The sequence below is a fragment of the Petromyzon marinus genome, chromosome 11 (genome assembly GCF_048934315.1).
Source record: "Petromyzon marinus isolate PM22_M1 ecotype Great Lakes invasive population chromosome 11, UKy_Petmar_22M1.pri1.0, whole genome shotgun sequence".
Classification (NCBI taxonomy): Eukaryota; Metazoa; Chordata; class Hyperoartia; order Petromyzontiformes; family Petromyzontidae; genus Petromyzon; species Petromyzon marinus.
In genome coordinates this window covers 4060220-4081788 of record NC_133677.1, presented here as the reverse complement: position 1 = coordinate 4081788, position 21569 = coordinate 4060220, and the positions used below count along the sequence as shown (strand labels likewise).

Here is a 21569-nt window from a genome sequence, read left to right as displayed (position 1 = left end):
CGCAATCGGAAGGATGCCTGTCCAAATCTTGCCTGGGGTTTGAACCCAGCCCACCATCCCTCCGGGTCAACAAAATAGGTACCACTTTGTGGGGAAGTCAATGGTGCTTGTTGCTGTGGGTAGACTCGCCCCTGTAAATTCCCATCACTGGCTCAGGGCTCGAAAGAAGAGATGAGCACAGTCTCAATGGTCACTTGAGCAGGCGGTAACATGGACTTTTAAAATATATTTACTAGAGTGCACACACAGCTAACGCATTGGGTGTCTGGTGTGTTATGGCAGTTTAATTAATTTGTTCGTTGTTGAGCCAATGTTGGTGACGATAGTGAGCAACAAAACATCGTGGTCTGGCAGGTCACCCCAGCAATCGAGGCCATGATAGATAAACACGAGCAGACGGGTGATTAGGGCACATGGGGGTGGAAGATGACAAGACCAATCTCAGCCATAGACAGCGAGGAGATTGCATCGCACATAACCTCAACTAAATATTTACTTTGCAAAATATGTCCAAATAGAGATGCACAGGCAGTGTTTTCAAAACAACACCCTGTCACCTTATTGGTAACAATAAGAAAAAACTCGTTTTCACCGAAGAACATAAACTAGATTTTGTTGTTCCATTGTCTTGGTCCCTTTTGCAATCATTTCGAATTGTTGCTATGGGTATCGTGTGATTTGACATGAAAAAATATTCCATTGGGAAATCTCATACAGCAGTGAGCGTCCATGTGTCAGAGAAGGGCCTGCAGAAGAGCTCTTTCAGCAGACTTAAACAAATAAATCCATGTAAGGCCATTTTATCCTCTCCACAGTAAGAGTCGCTCTCTCACACACAAAAACACTCCGCTTCGCGAGAGTTTTACGATGACAGTCAAAACAACATTTTTACATTTTCAATGCAACATCACATTTCACGTCATTTTCTTGTATGTGGTCATTGACGGCCCGGCTAAGAGCACCAACTCGCTATTCCGTACTTGATAACTAATAAATATACTTAATTAATCACGGCGGGCTGTAAACACGGATTCAAACCTAGGCACTTTGGCAGCGCCAGCGTAATGCTCCGACCCCCTTAGACACCCGGTCGTCTTGGAAAACGTTGACGCTCAAGCAATCGGTACACAGATGATTGTAAATCGTGGAGTCAGTCTGTCAGCCATTGTCCGGAATGACAGACAACTGCCCTCTAGGCAAGTAATTAAGGGTGGTTTCTGCATGGAGACAGCGTTATCCTGTCGAGTGTTTCTCCATCTTACCCTCGCGTTGTTGTGATCTTTTCCATTCACGGAGCACTTGCACGGGTTGACCTTCCCAGGTATAAGTGGTGATTAATAGTATAAAATACACGGCGTAGTTTTTGGGATGTACCGCGCGTTGTTAGGCACAATGTCTGACGTTTCGCCGCACGTGCCGGGAGCAAAGTAATCATTTCGTAATGTTTCGCTCCAACGTGTTGAAAGCGACTTTGAGAATTGAATTCAGCACGTGAAATCGAATTATTTTTTCCCGGGGAAGCTCAACAGCACGCGGAACGAAACGTCGGACATCGTGCCGAACAGACCACAAAAAAACGGGGCATGCATCGGAAACGTGTCACATTGGCTCCACATTGCAAACCCCAACGATAACTTCCGTCGGCGGTGAACATTCGCAACGCTCTTCCTAGGCAGACCTCATTGGACGCTCCGCGCACATTCACCTTTCACGCCATCTGACGCACGCACCCACAACCGGGTCCCTGGGGTTGGGAGCAGAGCGACCACCGCAAACCCACACCCCACCCCCAGACGATGACACAATTGTCCTTTCAGCAACCCCGTTTGCTTGGGGGGAGGCGGTGGCGGGGGGAGGCGCAAGAGCCTTTAATGCTCCACGTAAATCAGCTTTCAGATCATTCTCAATGCGGAAAGCAGCTGGTGGGCACATAGTGAGGAGAGACGAGCGCGTGCGCGAGATATGCTGCCCAACCGTGGTGAAGCAAATAAATAAATAACGCCCACAGAAGCGCATTGCTCGCACGTGTGCAGCTTTCGCGAGAGATCGCAAGCCGCGCTGCAGCTGTGGAGCGGGCTTCAGCGTGGGGCAATCCAGTTGGGGGGTGGGGGGGGAGGGGGCTTTATTTGCTTTGTTGGTGCTAGGGGCTGTTTTATATTTAACCAAACCTGATTTGCCATCCGTGGAGTTTTAAGGGCGCCTGTGCAAATTTACAGGCCATTTCATTCGGGACCCACACGAACGATTGAAGCGTGTATTTACACGTATAAAAGAGGTGCTGCGAAAGGTTCAGCCGTGAATTTGCTTCCTCGACGCACTGCTGGCGACAGCGCCTCCACTAGCGGAAGCTCAGTCGAGCCCCCCTCTACTCTTCCACGCTGGCGAGATGCCTCGCAAGAGTTGGCAGTACCCATGCTTTAACCCCGCCACAAGCAACAAGATGATCGACTGCGCCGACATGTTAACTAGCTTGCCTCGTGTACAGGAGGTTGTGGGTTAGATCTCGACCCTGACCCCTGTATGTGTGGAGTTTGTGTGTCTCTCTTCCCGTCGTCACGTGGATTTTTCTCCGGGTCCCGCGAATTTTTCCCTTCCACATTTGGGCAACGTGCGTTTAGAGTATTTTACAGCTAGAAATGTCCACGTGATAATCCACTTCATTGAGCTATCATTTGTGGCTGGGTCGCTTCTGAAAGAGCTACATAGCTCAGTGGGCCTTACGTTTGCTTTAGCAACCATTTGCAATGCTGGGTGGGTAGAGGTGGGATTCAAAAAGGGGGGGGGGGTGTTTGCGGATTTAATATTTCCAAGAAAACTGGACCATTGTTTCAACTGCCAGGCTGCAAGATCGAATCTAACCGATGAACTTACGGGCTAACCAGAACAACATTGTAGGGATATGAAATGTAAAAGAGTCTTATGTAATAATAATATATATTTTTAAGATACCAGACATTCCATTTGGTAGCATGCTGTTTGATTTTTTTTTGTTTGGGGCCACCAGGTGTAGATTTACTTTAAAAAAAACCTCTCTGCATGGTAACACATTGCATAATTTAATTCGGGACATCGGTTATAAGTTTCCTTCCAACAGCACGGTGTAGTCAGTTACAAAACAAACTTCTTCATACTCACGCCGAGGCATCAAACCATTATTCCTTGTCTGTGACCAGAGTTCATCGTGACATTGACATACTTCACGATGGTCAAACGACAATCACTGTGGATAAAAAGAACTAGCGATATTTAAAATGGGCATACGCCTCAAAAACAACTTTATTAGATGAAGTCATCCTTTCATGAAAAAGTATGCTTTGGCGCATTGATAAGTGTCAAAACGTGTGTTAACACATTGGTTTTTTTTTACAATGAATCAAAATTACACGCAAATCATGGCATCGTTATGGAAAAGGAGAGGAATGGAAGAAAATGAGGGTGGTCTTGACCCAGCAATAGAAACTTGCAGGCTGATAAGACAAACAACAGCAGCAAGATGTGCAAGTCGTGTAAAATGTATACCCTGAGGATAAAATAATAAATTAGATGAAAGAAGACGAAACAAATGAGATGGGCACTAGAGGACAACAAAAAATAAAAAATGAAATGGAATCGTCACCTCCCTCAATTCGTAATTCTTTTTAAAAAAATCACCAACGTGACCTCACATGCGGAGCAGCCACACAGCATGAAGTGAGCGAGCGTCTGTTCGCATTGGAACTCTCTGGGAGCAGCCTCAATGTTTTTTTCTCACGTGAATTTTAGAGCACGAAGAGGAGCTCCCCTGGCGTTCCCACACCTCCCCGCAATGCCACGCCAAGCCTCACATCACCGCCCGGACTGTTTACGTACCCAGATATCACCGCCGCCCAGTATCTCAGTGGAAACTTGCTCGTAATCCTGCTGTGCCAAGCAGGCTGGAATTTTTCTGAAGCTCCAACCAGCACCTCCCCCCCCCCACCACCTTAACATGACTGTGTGAGTGTGTGTTTTTATTGTTTTTCCATTGCATCAGGAGGTCACGTTTCCACAGTGACCCACACAATAAGGTCGTTGAGAAAGAGGAAAAAAAACGAAAGTTATCCAATGCCGCTGGCCCTTATCAGTTTGGGAAAAGTCACGAGAAAAGCCACGTGGCCATTTCTCGACGACAAATCATAGCCCCCCCCCCTTCCATCCTATTTTACTCGACTGTTTAAATTTGTTTATGTCACGGCTGCTGACCAAAGGCTCAAAACGCCAAGCGTCCAGCAACAAACGGATCTCCTAAAGTTGCACCTCCGATTAGCACAGTTGGCTATGTACGGCGCGGACGAAGTTCAACGTACATGCATACGTACAATGTAACACGCGTCTTGAATTGGGCAAGGTTGTAAGAACTTGGGGAAAAAAATCCGATCGGAGGGAGAGTTCCCAAGTGGAGCAGTGCGAGGAAAGAAGCAGAAAGAGAAGCATTGTGGCCTACATTGAGGTGGTTGAAAACAGCCAAGGATGAGATGGAAAAAGCCAGTTGGGTAGACCAAATCCTCAAAGTGGGTGCAATAATCAATGAGTGAAGTGCAATGGAACAGTGACTACGGTAGTCGTAGTAGTGATTGTGCTGGACATGTACTTTCCTAACTCGGACAATTGTTTAGATACATCTCAGCATCAGCTACTTTCACAAAACTGAAAGCTATGGGGAAAAAAAACTCAACTTTTAAGTATAATGTAGGAAACTCTGGAATAAATCTCTGAAACGGATCCTGTATCCCAGCGAAGGTGATTTTGTTACCACACGCTCTGGAATCACATTCCAATCCATGTGACACGCATATCAACCTTAGCATTAATAATCGGAGCCAAGCAGAAGGAAAGGTCCACGTTATATATTTACTACGTATGCTTTCAGAGACTGACTGAACAGAAATAAGTCTGTTGCAGGGGGGTGGATGGGTGGGTGGGATGAAAACGCCCCCCATGGATGCACTTGTGACACGCCCATTGCTGGTCACTGCTCTCCCACGTGTCCGGTCACAGCGAGCATCAATGTTCGATTCGCAGTGATGTCAACACCGGACTGTTACAAGCAAAAGTCTCTTTTAACAATGGACTGAGCTGCGGGTGACGAAGAAAGAGCGCTGTGTTCTTCTCGGTCGGCTGAGATGGGGGGGTCAACTGTTTGAATTTGGGAGGGCCTCGGGGGTTTTTTTCGAGAATTGAGGAATTTCTTCAGGATTGCTGCCAGCGTTGATGTCCGCCACATCCCACGCTTAAAACTCCCCCCCAACGAAGAAGTGAGCGGGCAAACGAGCGAGCCGCCACCGCTGTCACTGGTGGGAAAAGATAAAAAAAACCTTTAGCAGTGGCTCTACAGGTTGTAAACACGTGGGGAAATAGCACCATAGAGCGCGTGCCAGTGAACCATTCTGCCTTTGAGAGAACCCGCCGTGTCAGCTCAGACGGCGTTCGACGTTAAAGTGATTCACGAGGTTGCTCGGTGGCTAAGAGGCCTGAGCACTGAGCTCCGCACCGCTGAGAAACCTGGGTTTGCATCCGAATGCGAGTGCTTTAAACCGGATTTTCAAGTGTATCGAGTTGACCATTTCAGATCGATCAGCCATTAAATTGTAGGCCTCAGAATAAAAAAAACTCCAATGATTTAACTGTAACGTGACAAAGAATATCATAGCAGAATGTTGGACCCCTGCTGTGGGAAGGATTGTGGAGACACCTGAAGGAGTTTGTGGGAGAAAGTAAAACATCTTTGCTGCAGATACCGTGGGAATAAACTGACAAAAAGACAGAACATGTAGAACAATTTAAGTAAGGTATGCCAAAATGTGATAGCGCACAGGAAGTGTAGAAAACCAACTCAATTTGAAGATGAAAAGTGACAGAGCTTTGCGTTGTCCGTGCCTTACACTTGCCTCTATAGCATTGCGCTTAATTTTTGCCGGATCACAGAGAGCTACGTCACACGGGGAAGGGAGCGAGATACTGACACTGGTGGCATCTGTCTGTTAAGCCTTGGTGGCCTACCGACATGCAGTGGAAAACTACCAAGGAAACCTAACATCATGAACATGTCATGTTCCGGTGCAAGTTCTGGCAGGATCAGTTTACAAAATCTTCCTTTTAATCATAGTGAGCCCACAACGATCAACAGACACACACCATTCTCTCCCGCAACGCGGAACAAATGGAGTCTAAAGAGGGGGCGGCGGGGTAGGGGGTTAAGGGCTTAAGTTTGAAACTTGTAGCCTCACGGGTGCCTTGGCTGTTGCCGATGAGGCATCACTCGTGGCAAGTGAAGCCACTCCTAATTCCGCACGGCTGGGCAATTGCAAGTGAAGCTCTGTTGAAACGGACTCACGCCCGGACAGATTATTGTTTTTTTACCCTTTTATCTGGCAACAAGACTGACACCTTTTTTTTACAAGGAGTCATGTTTGCATTGACCACAATACCTGCGGACGGAATGCAAACAAAAAACATAACTCTGATAATGTATGCACTGTCCTTGAAATTGATTGGTCCAACGACGTCATCTGGTCCAACACTTTGTGAGACTAGGCTTCTAAGGAAAGCTGTCTCGGGTGTGGACCAATCAATTTCAAGGACAGTGCCAATACATTATCAAAGTTATGTTCTTTGTTTGCATTCCGTCCGCAGGTATTGTGATCAATGCAAACATGTCTCCTTGTAAAAAAAGGTGTCAGTTTTGTTGCCAAATAAAAGGGTAAAAAATCAATAATCATATTTTGCTACTGGCAAAGGAGGTTCCAATGGTGTAGTACACGCCCGGACTGTTACTTAGCACGGCCCGATTGAACTTGGGTCCCTTTTTTCCAGTATCAAGATGGTGAAGAAGAAAATAAACCCATAGAGATATAGCTGCTCAACCCGAGCTATTAATGGCTTTATGTTTGCCATTGCCTCTGTGCCGTCTGCATTTTGGACGTTCTTTGGTCTAACACTGGTGCAGAGACAAGGCCATGAAGGAGGCCGTCTCTGGTGTAGGCCAAACCCTTTCGAGGACAATGCATACATAACCAAAGTAAATTTGTTTACACGATTTACCGCAAGTATGTGTGGTCAATGCAGACTTGATCGCCCTGTAATTGGTGTCTACGTGGTGTTTGAACATCTTAAACACATGCATTCGTGCCGCATATGGTAAAGCCGATTTCTTTTTCATTACTTTAGCATGAACGGCATAGGGGAAACACATAATTGAGAAAAGGAACGAACGTCATTGTGGTCAGCGCACCATATGTTAATGTTGCTATAATCCAGGTTCCATTTCAGTTTCTGAGCTCAGAGGAGACTTCCCCTGGGTGGCGTTGTCAAAAACGAGTCTCTGGTGCCGTGAACGCAGAGATCATAAAGTGGTGGTAACGTGTCATTTAATTTCGCATGATCGCAGAGAGGCGTGCAATCAATGACTTCCCACTCACCACAGCGATCCTAAGCAGTGTCACTAATCGGCATCGTGATTTGTATTCAAAACTGCATTATCCCCCGCCCCCCCCCCCATTTTACCATCTTAGTTTAATTGTTTCTCGTGTTTTTGTTCCGTCTCATTCACGCAATTTTGTCACTAACATCGAAAGGCTGACTTATAACCGATTCTCGCGCACTACGAATCGACGCACGCATCGCGAATCAAAAGAACCGACGCGTCGGCTCGTCGTTACGTCGCCCACGAGCGGAGACTTTCGAGCTGCCGTTCTTCGCCAGTATCGATACCCCTGCTCTTAGCATTGCTTACAAACGTTCGGTTTTACTTGTGCTCCCGAAGAGCGAACGACGCTTCCCCTTCTGATGTCCTTACGCAGCTCATTCTTGTTGCCACGCGAAACAACCCCCAAAAATATACCCCATCGAGGATGAAATGCACTTAAGCCGGGCCTACAAATGCAATTGCAGAATTTCACGTGACCTCATCGTTGGCATATGAAAGAAGAAAAAAGCAACCCAAATGAACCCCACCTATGTTGCGCGGTGACAATTTTTAGAAAATACGTTTCGGGTGACAGCATTAAAAACAAATCTTTCCCGAGGTGCTCTCAACAGTTGGACACCGAAATGGCCATCCCAGACGCTGAAATTCTCCAAACACCCCCCCACCCAGGTTTTTTATGGCCCGTATATTTAAGCCGTTGCTCAAAGACCTCAGCTTTACGGACTCAGCCAGGAAAAGCCCTGACCCCATTATGTTCACATCATACACTCGCAGCCTCGTCACAAAGAGGCCACTGTAGAAAGACCTCGGTGGGATTAGAATGAAATATGACCACGGCGCCTCCAGCGATGGGTCCAAATGGGCGCTCCACCTTGCGGCAAACAGCACCTCGCCTGCGTGCGGTCACCATTGCCGTGGAACAATCGACATGATCAAAGCCGGATTTAGTTCCAGGCATAACCAGCGGACGTTTGACTGCTGTCATCAAAGAGGTAGTTAATACAAAGATCCTTGTCTGCCTGTCTGTCTGTGTTATAAATCAGACGTGGCGAAGACGATTCAAGGAAATTGCCCTCTCAGTATGAGCGGCCTCTATTTTTGTGCTGCTGTTGCTCGGTGTGAGTTGTCAATTTTGCATTGAGCTGGTGCCCATATCCTGTTCAAATCGGTTGAGCCAGTCGTGGAAATTCCACATTCCTATGGCGGGGACTCGTCGTTCCATAGAACAACGACTGATGCTATAGAACCTGCAGGGATGATGGGGTTAGTGAACCCCGAACCAGGCTTTGAACTTGCGACCTTCCAATTACGAGCTGCTTCTCCATCGGAACACTGGTTATAGCGTGTTCATTATTATTTGTGATTTAAGCTAGACGACATGTGGTTGAGAAAGGTTTACCAATGTTGGCATTCTGCATGAAAGTGTTGATGTGCCTCTTGAAATTATTAAGGCAGTCAGCTGCGTTGCGGCCTAACAAACTGCTGTTGTTGAACAACAAATATCGGAACGCAATTTTGGCTTCAAAGGGAACCTCAGGGAGAGATTTATATTGAAAACATCTCATTAATAAACTTCAAAGGTAGCATTTCACGCACATTAAAACATAATGAGAAAATCTACGATGCAGGTATCTATTTAAAAATAATTAAAAAGTATTATGTTTTAAAAACACACTACTGAATTCAGTTTCTGTAGGTACATTAACAATTTTGGCATTCCTATCTTATGTTGTTACATTGGCACCGAAAAACGTAGTCATAATGAAGCTATCAGTAAGCTGTCAGATGCTTGAGCTGCACAAAAGCTCCTTTTCAAGTGGCACAATCTGTTCGTGTGGGCGCTCCGTAGGCTGTGCAAAAAAAGGGGAGCGCATTTCATTATAAAACTCTTCGTGGGGATAGCGGAGGCAGCTGCTCAAGGGACCCGGCCGCTGCTATACATTGGCAAGAAGATTCCCCGGGGCAAATGCAGGCGATGGCGAGTGATCATTTGTTTTAATCCCAGTCCAAGTGCGGCACGGCGCCTCAGTTTAGCTACGGTATTTTCCACGCAGGTAAAGCGTGAGGGTCATTGGTGCGAGGCGTCTGTGCCAATGGTAAACAAACAAAAAATGGAGAAATGCAGCTGAAGTTGCGAGGTGGAGGGCCCAGCTGTGCTGCTTAAGACGGACCACTTCAACACCCCCCCCCCCTTCCAAGCCCAGCGCAGCCCGCTCCGCACCAACCTCTGCGGTATGCAACATTCACACTGGCATTACCTTGAACTTTATGGAAGCATGGGGAAAAGTAAATGGTTGCTCAAGCAATTTCGATTTCTCGTTACCAACACGAGGCGAAACTTTCGACCATAAATGACGGCACACCTCTAAGCACACACACCGACAACCAAGCATCTGAACGCACAACTATTTGAACCCTACTGACAGTGTACAGTACATCCAAACATGCACACGCAGAAATAAGCACACACCTGAAGGCACAATTATTGAAAACGCAATTTTAAACGATGAGCAACCATACCGATTTGTTGTTTTTGATTAACCATTCCAATATACAATGTTGTTTCTGGTCACATTGCTACACCATAATGGAATGTTGGGCAGTACAATGCATCAGAGCTGAGTTGCTTTAGTGACTATCTTCGAAAAGTATGATTCATTAAAAAAGTCGTGTTTTTCAGTGATTTTCCTAGAAAGGCTACATTTGGCATAAATCAACTTCAAGAGGCAAGACCCTTTTCCCAATAACGTCCCCTTGGGTCCCTGAAAGAGCCAACTCCCAGAACTGCCATTGTAATGATTTCTCCCTAGTGCAGCCCAATACAATACATTTTGGATTTATCGTCATCATGAGGCATGGTCAATCAACTGCTGGATGAAGGCCTCCCCAAACCAAGTATATACTGTAGCATCTAAATGCAACTCTATCTCAAGACGCTGTAGAGAAACAATGGGCATACTTGTTTTGCGATGTATCGTTCTGTTGTTGTCATGCCCTCATTTAAATTTGAAATAGGTTTTTGTATTTGCCAAAAGTCACAAGGATTGCACCTACCTTTTTATTACAGTAAGGTTGTTGTAAATATCCATCCCCCACACTCAAATAATGAACGGGTGTAATTTAGGTAAGAAAGTGTCCAGGCAAAAACAATCTGTTAACAGAACTTTATTGGTGCCATGTGGCTAATGAAAACCCTAAAAAACACATTCAATATTTTTTACATCCTATAAACCGATCAACTTAAATGTTTTATTAATCTAATTTGATTCGGATATTAAAAGTGTGCTAACATCCGTATAGCACAGAACTGCGTTTCCTATCTAAATATCTCCAGAATTATCATCGTCATCATCATCAGCCATGATCAATCCACTGCTGGATGAACGCCTCCATAAGCCCACTGCCATCTCCCACGATCGAGTGATGCGACCATGTCCCGAGCACCTGCACACAAGCGGATTTGTCTCCAGACTATCAATACAATTTAGGATCCAGGTGAAGGTCGGAGGCCCGTACATTACATGACCCTCGTGTGACCTCTGTGTTTGGAAAAGGCACCCCCATTACAATGCTATAATTACCTTTCAACATAATTGACCACATGCCCGTTTCAATAACAACAAATTAAATAATGTTGTACAAAATGTTAAAAGGTGTTCTTCTGATTTAAGAAATGCGTGCCTAATGGATACATTTAAAAAAAAATCAAAATATTGACAATGCCTTGAAGGAAAATGTAAGAGAAAAACAATAGTCGTATTTGTTGGTCGTCCGAAGCCACCAACTTGGCATGCTAAAATAGTTTAACACGTAGGCTTTCGCGACCAATATTATTCATAATAAAGGTTTGTTGGGTTAGATGGCGTTAACCAAAAAACCTTTATTATGCATGCTAAAATAGACTGCAAAGACTCAGCACCTTTGTTGATGCTGTATAATCCCCTTGGAATGCGATAGGGCCTACATTAGCCTTCATGCCACCGCCTATGTAAATACATTTTGAAACAAATCTCCACAAAGAATCCCAGGTTATATGCAGGATCCATACGCGGATGTCCACAGAAATAAAACATGTTTCAGTACATTATTATTGGACTTGCTTCTGTGGTGGCACAATGGTTTTTAGCGGAGTCCACTTTAAACCAGACCATCTGAGTTTAACTCTAAGCCACGGCTCTGAACATCTATGGCGAAGTGATTGATATCTGAACCAGTCTGCCCCCCCACCCCCCAATACCTTCGCCATCCTGCAAAACGAGTGTGGTGAATATTGGCCAACGGCCCTCAAGACCGAGAGGCAAGGGGAGGCTTTCATCATGCGGTGCTGAGGGAAAGGCCTGTACATTGTCATAACATATGGTTATGAATGGCAACCACATTTGTTTGCAACATTTATACATGCACCGCTTGGGGAAAAAACTGTCTAAAGCGAGTGGCTAACATGGCCGGTGCAACACAAGAAGAGAAGATGTGGCCATCAACACAATTTTACACAAGTCTAGCGACTTTTTTTTTTGCAGTGATACACGTGCACAAACAAAAATAACACTTGTTGACATCACTGCTTAACAACAACAAAAACATAAATAAAGCTGATGTTTTGGAAATAGATTTTCTTCAGAGAAGACAGATCGACTGACTATTTATTGGAGATCACGCTTTATACAATGTATGGACTGGATAAAACTAGGACGTTATAAAGAAGTTTACATTCGAATTACTTTGAATTCACAGGAGCAGTTGTCCATCACAGCGATACGTTCTCCATTTACTCTGTTACTTAATTTTTGGTACCAATGTTCACCCGAGTCATTCTTGCAGTGGCCCACACCAAGACTGCGATGCAATGGTCCGTCAGTATGCACGGCCATTCACCAGAATCCACTCGCCCGTGACATCGTGCGCGTGTTCACGATGTGACTAGGGTACATGCGCGTACTCACGAGGTGACTAAGGTCGCGTGAAACTGATGGGAGCTGAAAAACCCACCCATCCTCTCTCGGTGACTCGATAACATCGTCACAATTCAAGAATAAAAATGTGTTTTTGTTGTTGTAATATGGTGACCTGTAGTGGCCTCGAGTGGCTGAGAGGATCACATTAACCCATTGTAAGAAACCTCAACTTCATCTGCCATGATCTATCCACTGCTGTATGAAGGCCTCCCCGAGGCGTCACCCTCACTCGCGTTCTGTCCATGCAACCAATGTCGCACCTGCGCACGCCCCAAACTTAACAACAAAACGCATCGATCCTGACACGATTTGATGGTGCACGTATCTGAAGAATGTACATGTAATCAATGAATCGATGCACCGCTGCCTGCGCCGTTTGCAAAACATTGCCAAAATCCAGAGATAATTAAACAGGAGACAGACATTCATTTGGGAGTCTCATTCATTTGCAAGGAGCTTGGTAATTCCAACCCACTTGGGGGTGGGCGGATTACAGTTTGTACTTTGTTGGGAATAGCTTGGGGGGGGGGGGGAGAGTGGACATCGGGTGGGCCGAGTGAGGGGGATGGGGTAGCCACAGACAAAAAAAACAACCCAACTCCCCCCTCACTATCCCAAAAAAATCTCATCAATGGCCACAACCACTGCTGCTGCTGCTGTTGCTGCTGCTCACGCGAAGACCATATGCTGAACCCACAAACGTGTCAGCACTGCCCCGCGAATCATTATTGAGGGAAAAAGAATGTGCAGAATTACAAAGCATGCGTATTGTTTGTTTTAAAACAAATTGCGTAAACACGGAGAGGAAATAGTTTGGGTTGAAATTGTCTGTGCGCTGCGTGCTGGCTGTGGTCTGGTATGTCAAGTCGCTTACCTCAAACGGGCTCTTTTTATCTGTTATCAATAAACAGACCTCCTCAAATATGTAATTAATGTTCCGTTGCTACCCAAATCGCTTCCGACCTTTTACGGCACGGAGTATAATTATTTTCCGCTTTTGTGTTTAAGTAGCAAAAGAAGACTAATGTGCTGAGTCTGTGAAAGTTAGAGTGTGGGTGTAGGCAAGTTTTAATGCAACCCACAGCAAAAAAAACCTCTCAACAAAGGACACCAAGGCTTTGGTTTACCTGCTGGAGAGAAGGGTTTGAATTTCACACTTGTTTTTCACTCCATTAGGTCATATCCTCGCTTTGTTTATCTGTCGGTTTTGGATTACTTGTATATGTGTGCACGTTTTCGTTCAAAAATGCAGCAATCTCACTCCACACACACACGTACGCGTGTGTATATAGGATGTTGAACTTCTTTCGCACCGTACGTAACCAAACCGTGCGAATCGGAGTTACGGGGAGGACGTACAACAAACGAAACACAAACAGCGGTTCTAAAGAAGTGAGTTTTTTTCAATATAGATACAAACACACAAGCGTGTGGGCCCAGGCAGATCACCGTTCAACCAAAACCGCCAAGCTGCATGCCGTTTGCAACAAAAAAGCTTTTCCTCTGGCCGGTGACGTCTCCCAATCAACTTGTTGGGGACGTTTGTAAAGTGAGATCCCCCGTATAGCCTGCACAGACTGTTGGGGCAAGCGCTGTTTGCGAGCACCTAATGAAGGCCGCCACGGCACACGACAGGGGTGGGTGGCCAGCACCACGCCCGGCCGCCTTTGTCTCCCTAATGGCGATTTTTACCCTTATCACCAGATACTAATTTGAGGCCGAGTCGACCTAGGGGAGGCCCACACAAAAAACACACGTGGAACCATCCAGGTACGTACAATGCGGATGTTTTTTTTTGTTGTTGTTGGCATGGCAAGTGCAATGCTGTAACAAGTGGAAGCAATGCACATACACACGCGCGCACATACACACACACGCACATATACACACACGCGCACATATACACACACGCACACATACACACACACGCACATATACACACACGCACACATACACACACGCGCGCACATACACATACACAGGCGCGCGCGTACCTCGTCTGGACAAAGACAATCAGGCGCAACACGAAGCGACGAACGAAGAGTTTCAAAGGCAACTCACCTTTTCCCTTTTCCATCACAGCCCCTCGGCTCGTGCCTGTCTCCGACGGCCGGAGAGCTCTGTCCTCTCACTCACTCACGCTGCCACTCTCTCTACGCGTGGCTCTCCTTCACTCCAAGGAGTCAGCGGGATAGGGAGAGGCTGGGCTAAGCCGCTTTGGGGAGGGGCAGGGTTAGTCGTGGTGGTGGTGGATGGAGGCTTTGGCCGTTCTGGGGAGGGGAGTGCTCGCGAGGGTAGGGCAAGGAAAGGCAGTCTCACCACGAGTTGCCTTGAGCTCGACACACACCCGGGAGCTAGGGACATGTGGCAATGGATCGCGTCAGCCACAGGTTATTCCACTTAATCGCAGCTTCGCCGTGGAGGGATCTCTTAAGTCTGGTATTCCCGAAACGGCCACCAACTCCCCCCCCCCAACTCGCCCCCCCCCCACCAACTCGCCCCCCCCACCAACTCCCTCCCCCCCACCAACTCCCCCCCCACCAACTCCCTCCCCCCCACCAACTCCATCCCCATCAACTCCCCCCCCACCAACTCTCCCCCCCACCAACTCGCCCCCCCCCACCAACTCGCCCCCCCACCCACCAACTCCCTCCCCCCCACCAACTCCCCCCCCACCAACTCGCCCCCCCCCACCAACTCCCTCCCCCCCACCAACTCCCCCCCCACCAACTCCCCCCCCACCAATTCCCCCCCCACCAACTCCCCCCCCACCAACTCGCCCCCCCCACCAACTCCCTCCCCCCCACCAACTCCCCCCCCACCAACTCCCCCCCACCAATTCCCCCCCCCCACCAACTCCCCCCCCCCACCAATTCGCCCCCCCCACCAAGTTCCTCTCCCCCACCAACTCCCCCCCCCACCAACTCCCCCCCCGCCACCAATTTTCCCCCCACCAACTCCCCAACCAACTCCCCATACACGAGGGCCCGACTCTATATGACAGCGACTTATACAAGGCGATCCACTTATAGACACCCCACCGATTACTAATTTACCCGAGCAAATCAGAGCGGCTTTGTTAGACAAAAAGTGAATTAGAACAGAGGTTTTTTTTCCCAAGATGTAATAATTGCATTGAAATTGGTGGAAGATATGTTTGCATTTTCGAGGCGATGCAATAACACGTTTACCCTAGAACATCTCTCCTGTTATCTGGGTGTGTTATCTATAAAAGGATCACCCTGTCACAAAGCCTTCTTGTCTGATATCACCAAATCTCTCGCAGGAATGCGCGCCCAGTCTCGTAGGATCTCGCAAGCTAAGCAGTTTGCAGCCTGGATGTTGCTCTTGTTGTTGCTGTCGTTGTTGCAGACCGTTACGTGTTGTGCGGGCAGAGGGACAGTGCGGCAAAAATCCATTGTTGTACCCTACGTCTATGCGCCCATGCCTTCGCTAAGTCGAACTGACTGGCGCCGAGAAGTTATGATCGACTCCTGATCCACCCATGATGTAACCACGACCCGCACGGGCAATGGCAATGACAAAAGGGGCGGCTGTACACGCACGCGGCAACTGTGTCATCGCATTTAAAGGTCACGTCGATGCTCGGGATCTTCTCTTCTCTCGAACTTGAATCGTTTTCCTCGTGCGTTTGCGCACGCGCGTGGAAAAGTAGACCAATGCCCTCTTAAGCGGTGTTCCCTCTGGTGGAGGCCCTCCACCAGAAATTGCAGGGCTGCGCCTCTAACTGATGCTATTAATCCTAGTTACCATTTTTTTTTAAAGAAAAACCGCTGGGGTACATCAGCCGGTTGGCTTCCACGAGCGCCGCTAACTCTCCAGCAGTATTTGTTTGCGCAATCAAACTATGGGGCCGGTGTCAACAGTCTGACTCTCATCAGCAAAGTCACGCTTGTTGTTATTGTGATGTTTACTTCATTCTCGCTGCGTAGGCATATTGGCAATGTGTCACAGAGAAAAGTCGAAACAAATGACTAAATGTGCAGTGGACACCTACGGGCTATCTGTCCGCGTTCCGTGATGATGATGATAATGATGAACAGGCATGTCAGATCTGTGATACCGGATAGCGTCTTTGAGTGTACGGAGTTCTCCGCTGTGTTTTCGAGGGTTGCAAACCACACGAGGGGCATAGGTAGTGTGACGAAATTCACTTCTCTGATGGCGTTGCTCTTTGCAGTGCGTGGCTTTGGCCTATTAACGATATCCAACGAGGGTCGAAAGCACGGATTTATCTGCGTCCATCTGTCTGTCCGTCTGTCACGGGAGGGAGCGGTCTAATGTCGCACGGGTAAAGATGAATCAATGTGAAGGAATCTCAAGTTAAGGTGTGCTACAATTATGGATTTACCCTATTGCAACCTGGCCAAATTTGTCATTCGGTCTAAAAACGCAGCCACCCACAGCTCCGTCTCTCATGGCGGTTGTCAAGGGGGCCCCAAAAGGCACCCCCTGACCCCACGCTACTGCCACTCTTCATTTCAACCACGACCACCATCCTATGCACAATTTAATAAATGTTGTCAAGCGCCTTGGAATAAGGCGCTAAATACATCTGTATAAGATACGGTCGGCTGCACACGGAACTTGCTGAGCAGGACGCATGCCCATGCTACGGCAGGTGGAAGGCAGGAAGATTTTCTCAATTTTTTTGTATTATGCACTCCTATCGCGGTTTTTGTATTGTTTGCTGTTGTAGCTTGCGGACCCGCACGTACTGCATATCTGTGGGAAAAAAACCTCAGAGCTCATTCCTCCTACAGTCTAAAAACAGATTCTCAGGCGATGAGCAATTGATTCTCAATGTCTCCGGAGAGACCATTCCATGCGTCACCTTGACATGGGACACCACGGTGGCTAGGAGATGTTAACTACCTCGCCTGGTATGCATGAGGTTGTGGGTTCGATCCCGGCGCTGACGCCTGCTGCTGTACTGTATATTTGGAGTTTGCGGTGTCTCTCCCTGTAGTCGCGTGGATTTTTCTCCGGGTCCTCCGGTTTTTCCCCCCTCCACATTTAAAAAAGATGCGTTTAGAGTGTCTGGCTCACTGGCTGCTAAACATCTCCACATGATGATAAGCCACTTGGATGAGCTATCATTTGTGGCCAGGTCGCTTCTGAAAAAGAGCTATAGAGCTTAGCGGGTTTTACCTGGTAAAATAATAAAATATTTCTAAATTTTGATTAAAATTTTCTTGCTGTGGTTTTCACACCTGATGATGATTGCTTGTGTTGCAGTCGAAACGTCGTGAGAATTTTATTGTTTTATATTTTTATTATTGTATTGTTTCCCTTCTACGTGACTTTACCGAAAGAACCAAGAATAAAAATATTTCTAGTTTTACGATACAGGTTCTAGCTACGATATGCATTACCTCATTGTGTCGGCAGACGGAGTATTATGGCAGGCACCAACGAGGATAAGCTATCAGCCAAACTCAGCATCCATGAGTCAACAGCCACCACAAGACAGCTTGTTTTCGTAATTTATTGATTGGCTTCATTGGCTTCATATCGTAAAATCCCTTTGGCAAAAAGTTTCCAAGTGATTCATTACAGCGTGATTCAGACTTAATAAACACACCGCCTTAAGGGTGACACCACAGGCTGTCAAAGCATGCAAAAACAAGAGCAAAACAATACGTGCAAAAACACAGGTGACAAGAGACAAACGCACATCATCACAATCTAACAGTGGCTACAGATGTAATCAATAGCAGCCGTCATCTATCCACTGCTAGATGAAAGCCTCCCCAAGACGCCGCCATCCTTCGCGGATGCTGCGACGCAACAAGCCATCTAGTATCCGCACCAAAAAAAAAATCAGGCTTCATGGCTCCATCTCTACTATGGATGTACTCTAGGGCGCGTCAGTTCCTCTCGCTGGTACTCAGTCTTTAGTCCCCTCTAGTTAACGTGTCCAACCCAAGCCCGCTTCATATGACGACTAGCTTTACTACCCGGCTTCGCCCGGGACTTGGATTCACGACGCCCGGCCGCCTTTGTCCCCCCAGTGGCGATGTTCACACACCAGTACCCTCGTTTGAGGCTGAACCGACCTAGGTTCAGCCTCAAACGAGGGTGGTAACCGTGAGCGGGAATCGAACTCGGGTCGCCGGGTTCGTAGCGCGGCGCGCTAACCACTACACTACAATGCGTTACGCTTCCACATGCGCGGGTCACATGACAGATTAGACGTCACAGCTCACTTGCCGTGCAAAATAATTATGCATTATTGAGCTCCCCCCCCAGCAAAAAAAATTATTTTTTATAATTTTTGCATGGTGTGCAGTCTAGAAAGTACCCACACGGCAAATTTCAAGTTTTTTGCATGTCGGGAAGTACGCTAAACATTTTGAACAGACACACATAATCACAACTTTGCCTTTTATATATATGGAGATGTCTCTAAACCTGCGTCTGTTTGTCTCGAACACGCTCGCCCGACTCGGCGTGCAGCCGCCGCGACCCTCACCGGGACAAGCGGATTGAGAAACGAACGAACCAACGTTTGCATGCGCCTGAAACATCGGTTGAAACGGGTGCCGATTTTGAAATGACATTGGTCCCGAAGGCCCATTGGCTGAAGAACCTAAATGTAATTTGTTGGTGGTGAAACGTAGCATTTGTATAGCTGTGTATTTATGTATTGCCTGTAACCAACCAAGGCGTTGCATTACACAATTCCCTCGAGATTATCCGAAATTGAGGATGACACGTTGACAAACACGCCGAGGCATATGTATACATTGTACATGCAAGTACAATACTCTTGGGCAGAAGTAAATATTTGGCAATCAGTGGGCGACGTCGACTTTAGTATCTCCAGTACTTATAAACGAGTGACTTTTGAAGCATTGTAGGACGACATTAAGCACCGCCACCGCACGGCAAGTCGCCGTTTAATAAACGACGCACACAAACAGCCTCGTTGGCATATCCACTGCAGCAGTGGTTCAATAACCCGGGGTGCATGCAACTCCCTGGGGGTGCGAGATACTCTTTCTGCTGGGGGGGGGGGGGGGGTGCGAGACATTGCCAGATTTATTTTTTTCGAAGCTAAATCATCGAACAAACTAATTAAGCACGTGGACGTCAGTACAATTACTTTGTTTCATCAAACCCTCTATGTATTTATTATCATTATACAAAAATGTAACGATTGAGAAGCAATTAGGTGCAAGGCTGCAATAAAGGTCAAGCATCACTGCACTACAGCTATGCCAGGCGCAGCTATTCCAACACATCCTTGCGTCACTCAGGAGTAGCTTTGTTACTACCATGAGCTGTTGAAACTCTGCATACGCGAGCACCGGGAGCTGTGTAATAACAAGCACAAGCCCACACCCTCGGCTAATGGAGGGCGTGTGACAAACCATACATCCCGAGCTTACGTGATCACACCCTGGCAGCTTTTAAAACCGAAGGATTAAAAGCAAAGTGTGTGGTGAAGTTATTCGCCTACATTCAAACGCACGTTACGCACGTTTGAACGTACGTTTCACACGGTAGCAGCACCAATTGTATTTTTTTCCTTGATAGTGCCACGTGGGGGGTAAAAAAAAACCGAAAACAAATTAAATATGAATCACTCACTGCTAAAAATAAGGACGACGTCTTTTGACAGCCCCTACAAAAAACCACAATGCCAAAAGATGAGCAGTGGAAACAGCTCAAAAAGTGTGACACGCAGGCAACGCCAAGCTGCCACGTGCCTCATGCAAACCACTGGCAACAGAAGAAAAATAATATACGAAGCAAAGTGACTCCAGCTGAAGCTATGGCGTCGGTCAGTTTCATCATCAGCCATGATCTATCCACTGTCGGATAGCTGTCTCGCCAGGGTGTGGCCACCTTTCGTGGCGTGCGATGGAGCAATCCACCTGGCTGCTGGACACGAGCTTGATGATAGCTCCCACTGTGCGTCACAGTGAACATTGCGTATTTAACAGAAGTTGTCCAATCCATGCGTCCCCTTCTCTCTCAGAATAATTCCGAGCGTGCACCTCTCCACGCTTTTTTTGTTTGTTGAGAATTTTACAACTTTTGTTTATTTTCTATCTCTCTCTCTCCGATCCATGCCCACGTTTAATTGTTTTGATCCATGATCATAGCACCTAATAGGCATCGGTCGTAAACGTCTCTTCTTCAGCCGGTTACCCGAAAACTCAAGCCGTGAGAAACACAGAGCCAAACGACGAGTGGCCACGTGACAGCCAACGGTTAAGTAACTCAAACCACACCACACACACACACAGAGAAATTGTCATTGGGACCTTTTTGCCAGGATCAAAGTATAAACAAATAAAAATGTGTTTGCCCTTTCTGACAATACAACAGTTGCGTTAAGATGTTCAAACACCAAATAGAAACCTTTTGCAAGGAATCAAGTCTGCATTAACCACACACGGTACTTGTGGTAAGCATGCAAACAACCTTATTTTTCATAAAGAGAAAGTGTGGTTTGCGCAGAGACTGGCTGTCACTCGAACCGTGACATGACGGGGCAAATTCAAACTTGAATCAGTACAACGGACAGCTGACAGCGACTTCAACCACGACGCCGATATTACACCAAGTAGCTTGCAATCCCTCGCGGTCCTGCGAAACAACAATCCATGACAGTGGTCTTCATTGCAAGGCCCGTGGGCCACTGGCGTCCCCTGGTGGTCTTTAGTGCGGCCCCCGACAATACACAAAATTATGAAAACACCTCCCATCATCATCATGATCGTGCTGTCAAACCCCAATGGTTTCAAATGTGTGGCGAGCACCGATCCATACGGCACACGAGCTGGTTTCATTGCTCTGTCTCGGCAGTGGTCATCCTTTTGCGCTTGTACCCCGTCTCTGGCTGCCAGTCTGTTACTAGTCTCGTCCACCAGCCATCGCACCTTCTCACGTCCACTTAATATTTCTTCGCAGCAGTCGGTGTGATGTCCCCCTAATGTGCGTAACGTTCTGAGATGCACGCGTCCCCATGTCTCGGAGCCTCATTTGGAATCCCAAGCGGCCACCACTTCATGCGCTTCTATGCACGTGTTGCAACGTTTGCTCCGTTTTCTTGATCAATCTGCATCGCGTATCTCTGATCCGTGTCTTGGCAAGGAAATATAAAATAATCATTAATAATGAAAAGCGACATACCG

General features: G+C 47.0%; 1 protein-coding gene across 1 annotated transcript in view; it reads right to left on the bottom strand.

Annotated features, from left to right (window-relative positions):
* LOC116941325 (actin filament-associated protein 1-like) overlaps window positions 1-14820 on the bottom strand; it is a 54519-nt gene extending 39699 nt beyond the window's left edge. Inside the window, exon 1 of the mRNA XM_032952286.2 lies at window positions 14461-14820. Within this exon, the coding sequence (XP_032808177.2) occupies window positions 14461-14476 (16 nt within the window). The 5' untranslated portion in view covers window positions 14477-14820. The remainder of the gene's footprint in view (window positions 1-14460) is intronic.
* Window positions 14821-21569: the final 6749 nt, after the last annotated feature.